We start from the raw sequence: 17,014 nt of genomic DNA, 5'->3' as shown, positions 1-17,014 counted from the left end.
AATACGAGTACTACTAGTTTAGATTATAGGTTCCTCCCCGTCAGGCTCCCTGCTGCGCTCCAGCTGTTATTTTCTCAATCTCCTTATGCCAAGTGTCAAAGTTCCTGGTAAGTTTTTGCGTATTCATAGGCTTTTTGTCAACCCCTGCCCTTTAGTTATTGATGGAAGTTGAGGTGGATGTTAAGAAAATCAAACTCAAAGCTTTTTCACGAAAAGGTTTCTGTTTGATCAGTAAAGTTTTAACTCCCACAGACCTGGCCGGTGTCATTTATCATTTACTGACTTCGTTTTGATCGACGTAAAGTTTGATGTTTTCTTCTTTTGTGACGTAACAATATGATACGCAGTTCGACAAGCAATATTTCAATCATTCTTAGATATTTGCCTCCCCGCTATCAATGTTTTTTTGTAGATTTCATGAATAGTTAGCGAAATTGAGAGCTCTAATCTTTCGGTAGGCAATATTTTACGTACTCACTTAAGGGGAAATGCGAACTTTCGAAAAATCAATTTATTACGCAAGCAAAAGTAACATAATCGACCAATCACAATCCGTAAATTTGGCAGCGTTTTGATACACGCGCGTTGAAGCATTTGTTCGTAATTTGTTATGCTTTGAGTTCAGCTTGGTGATTGTTTTGCGGTAATTGTGGTCTAGCGAGGGATATTTCTTGATCTAGGTGATTAAGGAAAGTCATTACCTCAAGCTGTGCCAGAATGATATGTAAATGTGGACTGGAAAGTCAAGCTGTCTGTTGCTGAAGCCGTTCGTATTCACCCCGGCCGGCTGAGCAAGGCTGTTGACCTTTGACGAGCTAGTTTGTGCTGTAAAGTTTTCGAGGAGTACATCACAAAAGACAATACAGCTGCCTCTACAATTGAGTCTTCATTGAAGGTGTCAAAATGGAAGTGAAGGTATGTTTTGGTTCCTTACTTATCCAGTATGTTGTCAAGCACCGGAGAACCGACTCGTCTTTTCCAGACGTTGCGCGAACGCGGGTGTAATGTTATTTTATCTGACCGATAAACACGTCTGATGAATGAACGTCGCACTATACAGGCCTATCTGTGCTAATTTTCCCATTTTCCCGTCAAGTTATTGTAGTGTTTCAGTACTTAAAAATTCAAGGGCTTTAGAAACTAGAACAGACCGATTACTTATCTACTGGTGACGCACTAGCTCACGATTCTTAGTTCACGGTTTCCTCCGATTTTATCAACATATCTGTGAGCCGATTGAAAACCCCTGCCTACTGTTGGTAAGATATTCATATCTACCTACGAATTAAGGCAGTTTTGTGCCGAAATATGATCAAATCGCGCAAAAGTTTTAATTTTAATTTGGGTTTTTAATATCTTCGCTGACGCGGACTTAAATATCAAGGTTATCGATAGACGAGTATATATAGCCAAAGGGAAAATTAGTTGTAACATGGTGAAAGTGTTTGGTTTAGCAAGTATTTGAAGTTTCGAAGTGGCATTTTTTCATGTTCTAGCCTCAAATCCCTTGAAGTCTCACAAAAGAAAATTTAATCTTGTTTCTGTTACGGCCGATCAGCACTGGCAACCGGGTGGTATAAGACAGGATTTATTCAAGTGCTGTCAGTATTATATTGATGTCGTCTAATTATTAGTTCACGCGCATTAGGCAAATCTAATTGCCCAGTCTGTTCCCGTTGTAATAAATAAAGAATTAGCTTGAGGCGCTCTCTTTCTACTCTTATCCTTTTGCAGATCTCGCAATTTTATTTTTTGTAGGGGCATTAGATAATTTTTTTCCATCTGTTCACTTTTAAGAGCTACTATCCTCCTGTTATCAACAAATGCTTTAGTATTAGCGACCATTTGCAATAAATCGGTTTTTGATACTCTTGATATTGCACCCAATAACTCTAACACTGAATAACCTTGAATGGTCCAAGCCAAAATATTCATGGTCTGTGTTTCGAGCAATATTGCACTCTTGAACGCATTGAAAATTTTCATTCTCTATTTCTCAGCAGCCCTAAGCAATGACTAACTGAGCTTTTTTTGGTAGATTTTAAGGATAGTGTTACAGGTGTACCAAAATTTTTTTTTTTCTGTGGTGTACACACCAAATAGTATCATAATAGATATTTGCCAGCATGTCCAAAAGATAGACTTTTGAAGACCTTTTTCGGTTAAAATAAAGAGAAGGAAATAACAGCTGTGTAGACTTGTTAGTCTTTGGTTATAATTATCCAGGATTTTCATGAAAGCATCCATTGTTCAACTTCCTTCCTGCAGTCAGTGCTTTTTCTTTCATTAGCCATTTGAAGACAAAACTTTTTCAGTGTGAACTCAGGCTAAGGTGTTGCTTTCTGTCTGTAAATACACTTATATTTTGGATATGATTATAAAAATTTTTTCTTTTATTAATTATGAAGAAAAGTTTATTGTCCTGTCTGTAAATTTAAGTTACATTTTTGAAAATTATGGTGAAAATTCTGTGTTATCATTTATGATGCCCTTTTTACCATTGTTATTGTCCAATTGCAGTGGAATATTAATAGTCAATAGCACTTTGTAGTAGAACAAATCTTGGAAAAGCTTTGACTATGCAGACAATTGGTTTCAAATGTTACATTTTTAATCCACTTGTCAGTATCTTTAACCCAGACCCTGTATTATGTGACCAACTATAATGCATGGCAGACAAGGACTCAAGTCTGTTATTAGTGTGTCTGACTACAAGGTCTCCAAACTTGCAATCTTTCTATGTATAGTTTCTACAGATGTGAGGTGAAGGTATGTCTAAGCTCTTGATGTATTAGGATCCTTTGAAAAGAATCCAGCCATGAGACATTGAAATCTGAAGTTGACATTGCATGGAAGGAACTCCAAGGTTATGATCCAGTGAGGTTTCCAAGCTCTCTTGTCTGAGCTCTTAATCTTTTGGGTACCTTTCAAGAAATTACCTATCTTCAGATAATAGTGTTAAAATTGGAGTGGAAACAGGCCTTTTTTTTTTTTTTACATACGTATGAAACTTATTGAGACTTAGTAAGGCTAGCCAATGTGACAGAGACTGAAGTGGACAAAGGAAGCACTATTCAAGGCTTCCAGTAAGATGTGTAGTAGAACAACGGGGGTGTAGACTAGTACTACAGGACAGAGGAAGATTCTCCCCATCTCAATCAAACACAACTCAGGCTATCAAAATTTATGTAAAGGATTACATGTAGCAGCAAGGGAATTTTTTTTCAGATTTCTAACGACCTCTTGAATTACATTGTATACACTTTGGTAAATTAATTTTGGAATTCAGGTTGCAATAACCAATTTTTTTTGAAGCAAGAACAAGGTTGTTGTGGTGAATGGCAGAACCTTTCAGTCATTTAAATCTACAGAATATCTTGTTCATAATTGCTCTGCATTTATATCACAAAGAAACATGTGGCAGGGTATCTGTCAATGTGCCCTGTGTAAGAATCAAACTTAAGTCTTTATTTTTGCTCTCAAATTACAGTGTACTTTCTAAAAATTTTTTTTTGTTGGGATTCTCTGATTTGAGACAAAAAAATTGAGTTTGTTTTCGTACACAATTATAATGCTGGAATGACTTACTTTGTACCAAAAGGTGCTTGAACCTTCAAAATGAGAACAGCATTATTTTAGGACAAAAGTTGGTTGTCCAAGTTCCTATTACACTGTTGGTAACTTATGTGCTTTGAATCATGAATGAGACTAATTGAATAATATCCCAAAGATGAGCCAGTTTTCTTAAATTTTGTTTTCATAAGGAATTCAGTTTACCTAGCAGGAAGGAAATCAGGATTAAAATAAAAGGAATTGTGGATTAGGGTTAAGTTTTCAAATCAGGTTACTTTTTGAGAAGTTAAGGAAAAAATGTGAGACTGCAAATTTTTGAATTGGTTACATTTACTCACATGTGTTGGGTTAGAGTCAGTTTTGCACCAGCTTGAGATTCAACTGTGATGAGAAGTCTGCTCAAAGAAGATATGAAATGTTTCTTAAGGCTCTATTCCCTAAAAATAACAGTTATTACAGGAATAGGATACATGTATCATGCAATGTGCCTGTAGTTACCTGACTTGTTGTTGGAAAGAGGAATTTTTATTAGACTATCATCTGATGTAGAGTTATGGTCAGCAAGAGCTCATTTGATTTTTTTATGTGGGAACTTGCTGTGTTCCTATTTTCAGGCTATGACAAGTAAAATTTGTCTGTAGTACCTCTTAGTACAGTCTAAAATTGGTTGGAATTCTTGAAAATGCAACAGATAAAAGGATTGCTTTACCTATTTGAAAATATTTTACCTGTTGTGCTTAAAATAATGGAGAACAATGAACTTGATTCACATATCAGTCACTGTTTCAAGATTATGAGCATACAATGGTATATTATTCTCGGAACTACATGTATTATATGATACCTGTTCCCTAGACATAATACGGGGTACTGACTTGGTCTGCATGCACTGGAGGGTTATTTCACATAACTGCACTTTTAGGGACTTTGAGCATTATAGATTGGAGTCATTGGACAGGTGCAGATAATTGACAAACTCAATTTTTTCGGACTTTCAATCTCTGAGTTATACATATTCATGTAATTCAATGTTAAAGGATATTTGTTCAAGATACCAGTGTTGAAGATCTGAGATAAAAGATTTTGAGTTGGTGTCTGAATGATCAGCATGAATAAAAAAAGAATTAGTTATAATTTAAGAACAGAGGTTGAATATTCTTGTTTTTGTCAAAGGAGTTGACATAATTTGTAACATTCAAGTCTCTCAGTTTTAAATGGCTAGATGGCAACATCATTGCATTCTATATTTCTTTTGTTACAGTGATATGATAATACTACTTACAAAAAGGCAACATCAGCAGCCATGGAGTTTTTACTTTACGTTATATGTTAATTAGAGCTTGATGATTTTTTGGGGTGAATTTGGCAAGTAGATGCAACTTTAACAAGGTACACAATGAATACTCCTTATACTTGACAGCAAGTTTTTGACCACATGACATTTGTTTTCATCTTCACACTAATATTGTTTTAAAAAGCATATTGAATTGTTTTGAACTTGAACTTGGAAGCACTATAATTAATTTAGGTTAATATGCAAGCCATGGTAACCAAAATAATGCAACAATCAAAAATAATTATGGTTACATATTTTGTAAAAGGTGTTAATGAATTTTTTATTAATTTTTCAGAACCTGCAGTTTTGTTTCAGAATGTGTGATTAATAAATAATAATTATTTATTATTTTTATCTTATTTGAATTCCATTTTAAAGAGGTATTGTTGTGAAAGAATATTGTTGAGTTATTTGCATGGTTACTGGTATGTAAATTATGCAGTATCTTGATTTGGGTGCAATTTGCTTTGTAAATATATTCTTTAAAATTGGTTGTGGATTTCAATAACTCGACTTTCACATGGATGTGTGACAGGAAATAGAATTTGCATACTTTAAAGTTCCCTTTAATTTGTGGTTGTGTGATTAAAAAAGGAAAAAAACCAGTTCAAAATGGAAAATGATATTGCTGGCTGTATAGGAATCCTGAATGTTTTTCTCTTGAAAATCTACAGTGAATGTAAATCCTCAACAGCTTTTTATGATGATTTTGAGTTTCTACATTTCCCTCTCCTCATAGTTGAAAACAAAGTGGTTGTTCCTTTTTAATTAGTAATTTACCATGTCAAGTCAGTTTTCAATTTCCTGACTGAGTAGGGTGACAAACTGGTTAATATTCAACAATTGAGCAGAAGCTTGAAATTTAACCAAGGCACCTGTAGTTTATGAGACCTTATGGGATGAAATATGGTTTTTATATGCATAACTGCTGTAAACAATAAGGTAAGAGTGATAGTCTGAATGAATATTTATTCATTGCAAATGAACCCAAACTAATTAGTGTGGCTAATGATTGCAAGTGGTTTAGTTGACAACCTGAAGTGAATTGACTGTGTGGTGTAAGAGTTGCTCGAGTCTTTCTAATGCTTTCACTTTCTTGCGGCACTGGCAAATCTAATGGCTTTGCAACCTTCTCGCTACTTGTTGTACTATCCTAAACAACCTAACTTCAGTCAAACAGCTTGGAAAAGGGTGCCTAAACAGAGATTTGTGAGTTATTGTGTGAAATCATTGTTATGTTATCGGTGAATCACTTGTGAATGCTGACATTTTTGAAGTAAATTAGGTGACTCATGCGGAAATTACATCAAGATAAAGTGTTCTTCTGTAAGAGACAGATTTGCACTTTCACAATTATCAGTTTGGAATTACAGCAATTGTGTAGAGGTGATTAGTTTTAAATGTGCCATTGTTTTGTCAATGGTTTTTTGGTTCAGATTTCTTTTTATATGAAATGTTAGTCTATCATTCAATGAAATCTTGTAAGGTACATGCTAGGTCTTAAAGATAGGTACAAGACACAACTGTTTGTTAGAAAAAATACTTTGTACAGTCATGAGGTACAAAAGTGACTGAATGCTTTTCCACAAACACTTATTTTGCTATTAATAGTACTTAGCTTCAAGATATTATTTGCATTCTGTGTACAGGATTGTTACTGCAGCTGTAATAACTACATTGTAGCTGGAATATAGAAAGTCCTGACAAGTGGGACTTCAGCTGACAGTGAAGGGAACAAAATTTAGAAATTCTGAGAGAATTACAATGGGACTTATTTAGCTTGTTGTTTAAGATTTGCATATTCTCAACAGATAATCTCTTTGGGGTACATGTGAATTGTTTTTTTGGCCTCATTGTGATGCATTCACAGTATACTTCAAATTTAATCAGCCTTTGAAATGAAGTAAGCTAGTGAGTACAGCTGTGACTATTGCAGACAAATAAAGGTAGTTGTAACATTAAGTGTAATATATTTTATTAAGATATGTATAGACCAGCATCATGAAGATATGAATTAAAAAAACCTGAGTTTATTTAGAAAACAAAAAATTATTTGTGTGGCAGCTTGGTGGAATAAGATAATTGTTTTGAAAAAGTTTTACAAAGTATTTTTCCTGGCAAACAGTTGTGTCTTGTTCTGAGTTTAAATGTATGTCAACATGTCTGTGGCTTAAATCAAAATCGCGAAAATCCGTCATTGACCTTATAACACTAGGTCATTTGTTTGCATGACAGTGAATAAGATTAATTACCCACACAAAACAGCAAAAACTAAATTTTGACCTGATCAAATCTTATTTAATTTTGCATACAGTGTATAGTGTCAGAGAACAAAGAAGTACATGTATTTTTTAGATGTGGAAAATTGTAGTTTCTGGTTTACTTCAAATCCTCTTGTCATCTTGTGTATAATTTTAATCTTGTGTATAATATTACAGAATGCTGTGTGGTATGTGCACTGACTTGTTGCCTTTTATAGGCAGTCATATTATCTACATTGAAGGGAAACTTATAGTCTCTACTTAACCTTTACAGCCTAGCATCAGTATGCATATTTTCCATATTGTCCTCCATACATTTTGTAAGGTGCTGATGGGGAGAAATGGTTGAACAGTCAAGAGCTTCTTTAATGATTATTTCCTTTATTCTTGTGACCTTGATGGAGAAAAAAGATGTTAGTTACTCTTGGGGGTTAAAGTGTTAAAGGAAATCTGAATCTGTCTGTCTTCTGTCAACCATTTTTCACTGATGACTTTAACAGATGGAAAAGAACTTCAGTCTTACGCAAATCCTAAGTACAATAATTGCTGCCCACTTTTCTAGTAGCACCCTTATTTGAGGCAAGAGGTAGCAAACTATTTGTCTTTTGGTCAGGCACATACTTGTTACAAGGCTGTATGAATGAAAATCAACTAATGATATACTTGAGGATGGAAGGAGAGGGTGAATTACTGTAGATGTACTGTAGGGTTGACAACTCTTATTTTTTTTTCACAGAGTGATGGCAGTGATGAAGAAATGAAGGATGATATTGATTCTGTGCGTGGTCTGTTAGACAGGTTCAAGGAGGACAAGGAGAGGGAACTCCTTAAAGAGGTGACTTGCACAATATGACCCTTTCTTTGAAATAATACTAGTTATTTAAAGTAAGAGACAAAATCCTTCCACAGTCACTTCCACAGCTAAGATTTTACTCATGAAGAGTCCTCACCAAAATTTTCTAACTGAACTGTAGTCATTGCATAACTTGTATGCCCATTTTAAAGTAATTAAAGTCTTTGAACAATTAAGGAAAATTGCAATCCAGGCAAAGTCTACATACAGCACAGCCCAGAGTTAGATGGCCAATGCACGTGCAAAACCTTTGCATGTTTTTTTACCATGTATCTCTGAGCTATACTGTAAGTATATGGGGCTACATTTTTCTGGGCTCTAATGATCAGGTTTTCTAATATTCCAGGGCAGAAAAAGTTGTTTTTCTCTGATTGCATAAAAATTGTATAATGAATGAAAGACTCCTCTCCAATTTGAATTCTGCAATCATTTTCCTGAAATTTAACCCCTCAAGGCCTGCACTTAAAAATATATTTGGTGCCATCTAGGTGGATACTTCTTACAGCTATGAGTATCATGGCCATTTTTGTTCAGTTGTATGATCTGCAGTGAAATTATTAAAGTAAGGAGTTTGCCTAAAAATAAAAAACCAAAGCCAATTTCCAGGGTTTAAGAATGTGCAGTTGATTTATTCCAATTGCTTTTTCTAGACAAGAAAATCATGCAAATGCTTGTAACCAAAAATGAGTTGTTACTGACACTTGTGAACAGGTTTTTTTACTTTTTTCTCACATAAAATGTTTTTCTGCCATTATTTAGACCTCCTCAAGTTCAACTTATGAGGATGGATACAGCTCAGGTATGATCAATGGATTGTGATTTATCAATTTGTGTAGAGTATGTGTATGTTTATAATAATCACTAGCCTCCATTTTTCAGAACAGTATGTTCAGTTCTTGGTCTTATCCCAGAGGGGTGTGGTGTTAATCCCTTTAATTCACAAGATCTGATTGCTTGTGTCTTTCCAGTGCTTTCACTTCCTCTCACAAGCAAATCTAATGGCTTTGAAATCTTCCAGCTACTTTACAACCTTATACTTCTGCCAACCAGATTGGAAAAGGGTGTCTAAGCAGAGATTTGTGAGCGATTGTGTTGTTGTGTTGTCAATAGCTGTTGCACATCTCATTGTTAATTAGTTACATGAATTTGGTATTCAATTAAGAAAACAATATCCACTTGATAAGCTTGAGTATTCTTATTTACCATTTGTTGGAAAATGTATGGATAGTATAAGAAGAGGTTACATGTTAATCACTTGTGGGAGTTTAAGGGTCAAGAGAACATAGCTATAGGGACAGTCAGTCATGGGAACAGGTAGTGTGCAGGGCACAAATTTATCGGCAAGCAAAAATTGGAGAAAAGTACCACACAGTTCAGTGCACAGGTTATTCATTGGACACCTCTAAACCATTCACGAGAAAGTGAGAGGGTTATTTTGACAGATTTTAACTTATTTTAGTGTTCCTCAGTCAGAAAGCAGTGACATCAGTTTTGTAAGTTGTAACTATCAAGCACCTATTTGTTTATAAAGATTGTGGCAGCCAAATTACATGAACTAACTTATTGTTGCATTTCACCTTTTAAATGTAGCTGGTGAAAATTTGGTTAGTGAACTTGTAAAGAAATCAACAAAATCAACCCTTGTGATGAATTTGAAACCTGTTTCCAAAACAAGGGAAACATCAACAAAGATGGGTTTGGGAGATGCAGCAGCAGGGGATGATGAAGGAGAATCTTCTGGTAAAGGAGTTTCACAGAAAAGAAAACAGGATTCATTCTTAGTTGAAGTTCAAGAGAGAGCTGAGGTACTGTTTATTGAGAAAAATGACAGTGATTTCTTACATTTTAAGGTGGCTCTGTACTTACACAGTGCTTCTCTCTGCTGCCGATTATTTTAAGTGGGCACTGGCAAACTGTTTGGCTTGGTTGGCCAGTAGCTATTTGCATGAGATTGGGACAGAAATCAAGCCCAGCTTAACAAAATTCTTTTGGTTTTATCGTAGGTGATAAGTAAAAGTGCTCGAAAAGCTCCAGAAACATTAGTATCATCAATTGGACAAAATGTTGAGGGTGATCCAGATACGGTAAGTACAATAATATCTTAGAGGGGAGGGAAGGGAAGATTACAATGTATACACGCTTTTTTTTAAATAATAATTTACATAAGTTTAATTGCTCAGTGGCGATTCATGGTTAAGAATTACCTGATATCTTGTCATAATCGCCTCACGCAGAGTTCTTACGTTAAGGAAATGCTAATTTTTGAAAGTAATTTTTTTCTTGTTTTAAAAAGAGATAATGAAAGATCAAACAGTTTCTCTCAGAAACCCCTGCGTGACAACTCAATTTCTACATTTATTCTCTCAGTGCTCAGCTTATGTTGTTGAATAAACCCCTTGGGTTCTTCCTGGGGGACTTAGCGACAACATTCACTTCCATTGCAGTTTATAGGGAATTGTCTCAATACTGAATATTTGTTATGCTAAGAACACAAATGTTGTCAAATGCAAGTCGAACAACAATTGTGAAGAATTTATTTTTAAAAGGGTCGTAAAATTTATCGGTTTCTACTTCGACTTGTTTTGCCGCTCTCTGTGACGTTTTTGTGTCCTATTTAACGTACGACATATTTTGTGACAGTGTCTGGGAATTCTGTGAACTTTCTTTACAGCATAGTTTGCAATAAATCTTATTTTGCATAGCAGCAAATGAGATTCGCAAAAGAAGCGCGTTACCGTTTGTAATCAATTCGATTTACGTGTTCCGTGTGTTTAAATAAAACCACTCGTACCTTATTTTTTGCAGGAAGAGTTTCTCAGAAAGATCCGAGCTGCACCATCCTCATCAAATGAATTTCGTGTAAGCAGAAATGTAATTATTAAAGTAACATTTGTTTTTGTCCTCTCTGTATATTATTTAAGCTGGATTTTTTTACATCTTAGATGGAGAACAACGAGACTAGACCGTTCAGAAGTAAATCGGCCTCAGAGGTTGACTTATCCGTGGTTGTGCCGGTGAGAGATCCTCTTGTTTGTTTCAGAGAGTGAGAGAGAGAGAGTGAGCGATCCTAATTATTTTGCTGGCCGCGCGACCATTAAGTTCTTGAATTGGCGCCTTAGTTTGACACTTTTTGGCCATAGATACCATTTATGGATTACAGGGGACATTTATAAACATCCCAGCTCTCTTCAAAGAAGAGGTCCAGGGATGACTGAGATCTTCCTTTGTTAACAAAATTTATAATAATTAATAGTTCAAATAGCCAAAATCCTGGATACGGCCCTTTTAAGTGGCAGTGAGGCTAAATGGTTAGGGGGCGGGTGCTTCCGCATTTCAACGCGTTTTTTCCCCGTCCCCTCCACTTGTCACTGGCTTTGTTCTCCAGGGCAAATGGTTGGCCCTGTTTTGCACTTACTTGGGAAGTGAAACGCGCATTGCCCGTCCACAGGAAGCGCATCTCATGTGTGGGTTACTTGCGCGCTGGATGCGCACTAACGCGTGTTTTTGCCGAAGGAAAGACCTTCAGCCCGTTATGTTAGAGTGTAGCTCGCTTATTGAATTAAGTTTCCTCAGAACGGAATATTCGAACGAAATTTCAAGTGGATACCATACTATTTTGCAGATTGCTTCAACTTTAAACTTGGAAATTCAAAAGTCTAAAATCCCTCTGGTGAGGTCAGGCTCGTTAAAGGATCGTAGAAAACCCTCAGCTGCTTCCAGGCGGAAAAGTTTCAGGTCAAGTTTTAATGAAGATTTTGATGATTCATTTGTTATCAGCGAAGGAGAGGAGTCGTGAGTATTACTTTTACCTGATATAGTTGAAGCAGTACACTATATCAGCGATATGAACTCATCTGTACAAATTTCAAGGGAGTTAAGGCAAAGATGGTTGATAGGGTGTGAATGGTATTGAATACGAACCTATGGTTTTTTTTTTGGGGGGGGGGGGCAGACTACTCTTATATGTGCTTCCCTTGTCTCAAATATGACGCAAGACAAGTAGGAGACCATTGGTTGTTGGCCGAGTCAGTTATCACTAAAACGCTCTTTTTTTTGTTATGTTGAACACGTAGCTGGAACTTTGCTTTCGTTTCTGCTCTGGGGTTTTCTAATGCTTCTACTGCTGAAATTATAGGGGATTGTGTGGCTTAAATTTACCATTAGAGTAATTTCAATTGTGCATGAAACGTATTCCAGGATTGTATCGGGATTGCTCTTGTGTGCTCTGTGACTACTTGAGAAATTTCATGCCATCCTCTCAATCATGAAGGTGTATAACTGAAATAAATCGTGTCTCGGTCGTCAGCTTTCTACGCTCCTGGAGAAATGTTCGCATCGTAAGTTTGTCACGCTATGTCGTTCTTGTCTTATGTGTGATCGTTGTGACAACTCTGGTTTGGTTTCTATACCTCAATTGAAACGGGTACGGCCATTGGTTATTGATATGTACCCTTCAATCTCTGCCCTGAAGAAGCCATTAGTACATATAGTACTGGATATTTAAGAGTCGAAGTGGTACATACAGTCATTTTAATTTCAGGATGAACGAAGACCGCAGTGTCACACCTGGTGGTGGCTTCATCATAAAGAACCCGCCTCAGTGGGACGTAGGGGAGGCGGTGAGACCACGAACCAAGCCAAAGCCGAAGGTGAAGAGCAAAACTGTGTCTGGAATAGCTCTACCAGGCCTGGCTGATGCATTAATCAAGAAACAAATTGCAGCTGAAAATAAGGTTGGTCCATTGGAGAAAAAATTTTTTCTTGGAGCGATAATATATAAGCTCACAAAACTGCACACCGTTTGAACAAGGAGTTCACCATATAGGAGTAGAGAGGTTTGTTTATCCTCAATTTTCCTCTGGTGCTATTCAGCCTCAGTATTAAGAAAACATTGATGATCAGTCTGGACTTAAAGTCCAGTCACGACTTGTCTTGCGTGATGTCTCTGTGGCGCTTTGATTGGCTGCTTGGACTTTGAGTATCTTAAACTCGATGTCGAAGTACAAAGTTTGACGAGCTGTCTGGGAGCTCTTTTCTTCATCGAGCGTAAGTGGCCTTCCTTTTCACTGTTCAGTGTTTCTTCATCGAGTTTGGTTCAACGTTATTTACTGGGCGCTACAAACATTTTAGCGTTTATTTATTTTAATTTATGGTAGCAATTTACGATATTTTACCGATCGCTGATCCTCCCGGTTGATCTTCAGGTCTAGGGATAGATTAGCTAGGCTATCTCTAATGAACGAGACTCCATGATTTTGTTAACTCCTTCACTCCCAAGATCTCTTGAGTAATTCTCCTTACTGTCTGCCATATAATTCTTTTGATCTTAATTCCGAGAATTTGGTATTGGATCAACTAATATTTCCCTTACTGTTTTTTCTTTATTCTCATCACTTATCTGCTCAATATTGTTTTAATAATGTAGGGAGAAATTCTGTCTTGGTCGCTCATGGGAGTTGTAGAGTTAATCTTTTGTTTCAGGGGGACATTCACATTTCCTCCTCTTTTTGTGTTATTTTAGCAGCGTTCCCAGGGAAGCGCAGCCGAAATTGTCCGTGCGGCTGCCGAAAATAAGAAGAAAATGTCAGCCAAGGAAGACAAATTAGAGAAAGAACCTGAAAAACCTGCTTGGCTTGTGGAGGCGGAGGCACGGAGGAAACTCCATGAACAGCGACGGCATCCCAAAAGTAAAGAACAAGGAGAGAGTGAAACTAGTCTGGGGCCAGAGAAACCGGTGAGTAATGGTCCTGTGCTCAAGTCTTTACCTCAGAAACCTGAAGTTGGAAAAAAAAACTCTGTCGGTGGTGGGGTGATGAGCGTTTTTCGCAATATTGTACTTCGTCCTGTTCGGAAACCTGACGCAGTTCCAACCAAATCCGAGGACGACAGCGATGCTACGAAGTCGTTGAATGTTTGTCTTCGTCCCGTGTCTAAAGCAGGTCCTTTAGATAACCAAGCAGATGAAATAAAGGGAAGTTTTCAACCAGTGCGTTTGAAACCTATTGCTCCCCGTCTCGCAAGACCCTCGAGTTCCTCAGTCACGAATACCGAAGCAACACCATTGCGCACACGAACGCCTCCCGAAAGAACATCTAGTTCACAGTCGGTTCAACTAGAAAAAAGTGCACGTGAGTATCACACCATCCCTCCTCTTGCCCCGATAACTTTAGAGCGTTTGGAACCGAGGGTTTCCGAAAGTTTTTCGTCACCCACGAATGGTGAACGAGTCACGATTTCCTCGAACTACTTGAGTGGCCCTCATAAACTTCCCCCAAGTACAGCGCCTAAACCTTCCAACAGATCTAAGACAGTGACAGTCACCGCTTCTGAAGTGCCGCAGCTTTCATCAGTTAAGCGAAGAAGCGTAGGGTTAATACAAGCCAGAGTGGAAAAGAAATCTTCGGGACCTTCAACTTCAGCCGTGCCATACGGGGACCTGAGCGGATCCCGAAGAGGAAGTGATGCGCGAGATAGAACAGAGACATATGACTCGGCTTTCAGGCCAACTTATACTGGGGACGTGCTGCCGCAGTGGAAGATCGAACTCATTGAGAAGAAAAAGAACTCAACGACTTCACGCGAAGGGTCAAACAAAGGTAGGTCGACTTACATTTTTCCCGCTTAGAAGACAATGATTTATGTTCGATGTTGACAGCTGCCTACTCTGTAGGCGCGCAAAAGAGTCTTAAACCTGAAATTCCCAAGATGTGATTGTTAATTGCTCCCTCTAACTGCTGCACATTTGCTTGTGGATGAGAGACCTTCAATTCTGCTCAGCCAACTTCTACCATCGCACTCTGTTTAGTCTGACGTTGCAGCATATTGAGCAGACTATCAGCATACTCTGCTTCGCGACAGTCGGGATTAGTTCACCCTGGTTAGTACTGATGTTGGTGTCTGACTCTTCAATAATTCGAGAGGAAGTCATGTCATCTGGGCGATCATACTCTTCCAGATATTTTGTCGAGTATATCAGAAAAATTCCTTTCCCCTTTTTTTCCCTCTTTCGTGCGAATTTTTACGTTCAGTTATTCCTTGGTACTCTCAGTAGATATTCAAAGAGCCAGTGCACTCATCGAAGTGATGTTTTAATTACAGATCGTCCTCATCAGACGCAGATCACGAGCGCAGTTGTTGTTCCACCTTGGAAGAAGGAACTGGCTGAAAAACGAAAGCAACGCTCTCCGGTCACTGGTAACCAGGCCTCCGGCAAAGAGAATGAACCGAGTACGTTTTCGGAACTACCGCTATGGCAAAGGGAAATCGCCGAGAGAAGAAAGCGCCGAGAATTTTTGCCAGGTCAAGAGCTCCCTGAGAAAACAGACAACTCTACAGAAAGACCCGAATGGCAACGGAGACTGAAAAACACACGACGAAACCAACCGATCGTGGCCCCAAAAGGACCATCGGAAGATTCGGCAGAGTCGGTACCGAGTTTTATGAAGGAGTTTGAGAAGAAAAAAAGAGCGTGTCCTCGTGGTAAGTATTTCTGTCAAGTAGAAACTAACTACAACCAGCGTTTAGCGGGGTCATATCGTTTGCATCAAGACAATCGAAAAAGGGGGTCAAGAGTCTTCGTCATTACGGCCAATGATTTCCATTTGACTACTATTTCCTTGCAGAAGTTGATGCCTAAGGCTGTATGATCCATTCGCGCTAACACCAGCGGGACAGCATTCTTGTTAGTACAAAAAAAAAAAAAAAAAGCAGCGAAGTATTTTGCACTAACGTAGTTTGCTTTTTATTTCTGTGTACTTCACCAAAATATGTTCACAACGGCGATCGAATGCTCTTGTTGTACAGACTTAATTACTCAGGGTTTGTTCGCCACGTTAATCTTACGGAGGTGGGGGTAGGACGGGCATGTAAGGACCCCCCGTAGCTATGCCCCTGCACTTAAGCCTAAGCATCAGCCTACGGCTGTCAACTTGATGGCTCATTGTTCCTCCTTCTTTTTTTCTTTTGTTTTTTCGGTTTGTTTGTTTTAAATGGGAGACGCTAATGTCGTTGATGATACCGTTATTTTCGGAACCAGTCTATTTGCTTTCACCGTGGTGCTATGTTTGCCCTGTGTAAAGAAGGACACTTGTTACCTATTGTGTTGTATACATCTAAACTTTGAATTCTTTCGATTTGCAGGAGGCAGCAGAAACTCAAGTTACGTTTGACGTCGGAAAAAAACATAGCAAAGTGCATATCTCTTCTCCCTCTTGCATTTGATAAATATGATTTCTAATGTGTTCAACAGATTTCTATGATTTTTACAAAAACATATTAAAAAAACACATTCAAACACCTATCGCTCGCTAAACTTATTCCTATTTACTGAGTATTGCTCAAGGAACAATTTATAATTTTTTAAAATTGATGAAATTTTTGTGCTTCAGTTCGATGACTTTAATTAATTGCGATTAGTTGTTTTTGTGTTGTTAAAGAAAAATAGAGCGCTTTACGATTAAGCGCAATATTTATAAATTTTCAAGTGAACACTGAGGCTGTGCCCAGAATTATTGAACGCAAATTGTTATTTTTTTAGTAAGCAAGTGCCGTCGAGCTAGTTATACCCAGCGTGGGTCACATTGGCCGGAATATTTATTTTTTGGGGGAAATCACCAATGGATGGATTTGATTGAAATTTTACAAATGCTTCACAAATTACTCCAAGGCTGAGTTGTCTAATTAAGTTACACAAGGACTAGATCTTGTTGTAATGAAAGGCATCAGGTAATTGCGTTTACAAATTGCGTTCCTGTTGACAAACATACTGAGATGTGTTTTTTCTGCGTTAATTTTGAAAAAAAGCGCATCTGGTTGGTTTTAGGTAGTTTTACTGGTGAACACAAATGTTGAACTTTTCTTAACGAAAAGTGCTCGTTGTTATCTCTACAATGCATATTCACTTGACATATTACGTCCATCGTTAACTGTTACCTTTCAAACACGGTTTTATTTTAGATCTACGTTTTCAATGAACTATGGAAATAAATCTTG

The 17,014-nt window shown here is 37.6% G+C and overlaps 1 protein-coding gene across 4 annotated transcripts; it reads left to right on the top strand.

Annotated features, from left to right (window-relative positions):
• The first annotated feature begins 543 nt into the window (after nucleotides 1-543).
• LOC131790356 (serine/arginine repetitive matrix protein 2) lies at nucleotides 544-16,954 on the top strand. Of its 4 annotated transcripts, none has more exons than XM_059107560.2 (12): nucleotides 544-915; nucleotides 7,907-8,005; nucleotides 8,783-8,822; nucleotides 9,614-9,828; nucleotides 10,027-10,107; nucleotides 10,829-10,882; nucleotides 10,966-11,037; nucleotides 11,646-11,815; nucleotides 12,564-12,756; nucleotides 13,545-14,619; nucleotides 15,122-15,502; nucleotides 16,163-16,951. In XM_059107560.2, exons 1-12 carry the CDS (start codon nucleotides 904-906, stop codon nucleotides 16,189-16,191), a joined length of 2,421 nt encoding a protein of 806 aa, XP_058963543.2. In that variant the 5' UTR covers nucleotides 544-903; the 3' UTR covers nucleotides 16,192-16,951. The 4 variants fall into 4 exon arrangements, with proteins under 4 accessions (XP_058963543.2, XP_066018552.1, XP_066018551.1 ...); XM_066162455.1 differs by lacking the exon at nucleotides 544-915 and adding an exon at nucleotides 5,801-5,851 and having other exon boundaries at nucleotides 16,163-16,953; XM_066162454.1 differs by lacking the exon at nucleotides 544-915 and adding an exon at nucleotides 6,005-6,118 and having other exon boundaries at nucleotides 16,163-16,954.
• The last annotated feature ends 60 nt before the right edge of the window (nucleotides 16,955-17,014 follow it).

Source organism: Pocillopora verrucosa, chromosome 2, assembly GCF_036669915.1.
Source record: "Pocillopora verrucosa isolate sample1 chromosome 2, ASM3666991v2, whole genome shotgun sequence".
In the NCBI taxonomy this organism is placed as follows: domain Eukaryota; kingdom Metazoa; phylum Cnidaria; class Anthozoa; order Scleractinia; family Pocilloporidae; genus Pocillopora; species Pocillopora verrucosa.
The sequence above is the reverse complement of the archived record's forward strand: the minus strand, read 5'-3'. Positions and strand labels throughout refer to the sequence as shown.

Bases quoted from the DNA above. Each gene is read 5' to 3' on its own strand.
- LOC131790356 (XM_066162454.1), top strand. From the start codon at position 6,026: ATGGCTTTGCAACCTTCTCGCTACTTGTTGTACTATCCTAAACAACCT. The intron at 11,816-12,563 runs GTGAGTATTACT...TTTTAATTTCAG, and splicing joins ATCAGCGAAGGAGAGGAGTC to GATGAACGAAGACCGCAGTG. The intron at 14,620-15,121 runs GTAGGTCGACTT...TTTTAATTACAG, and splicing joins ACGCGAAGGGTCAAACAAAG to ATCGTCCTCATCAGACGCAG.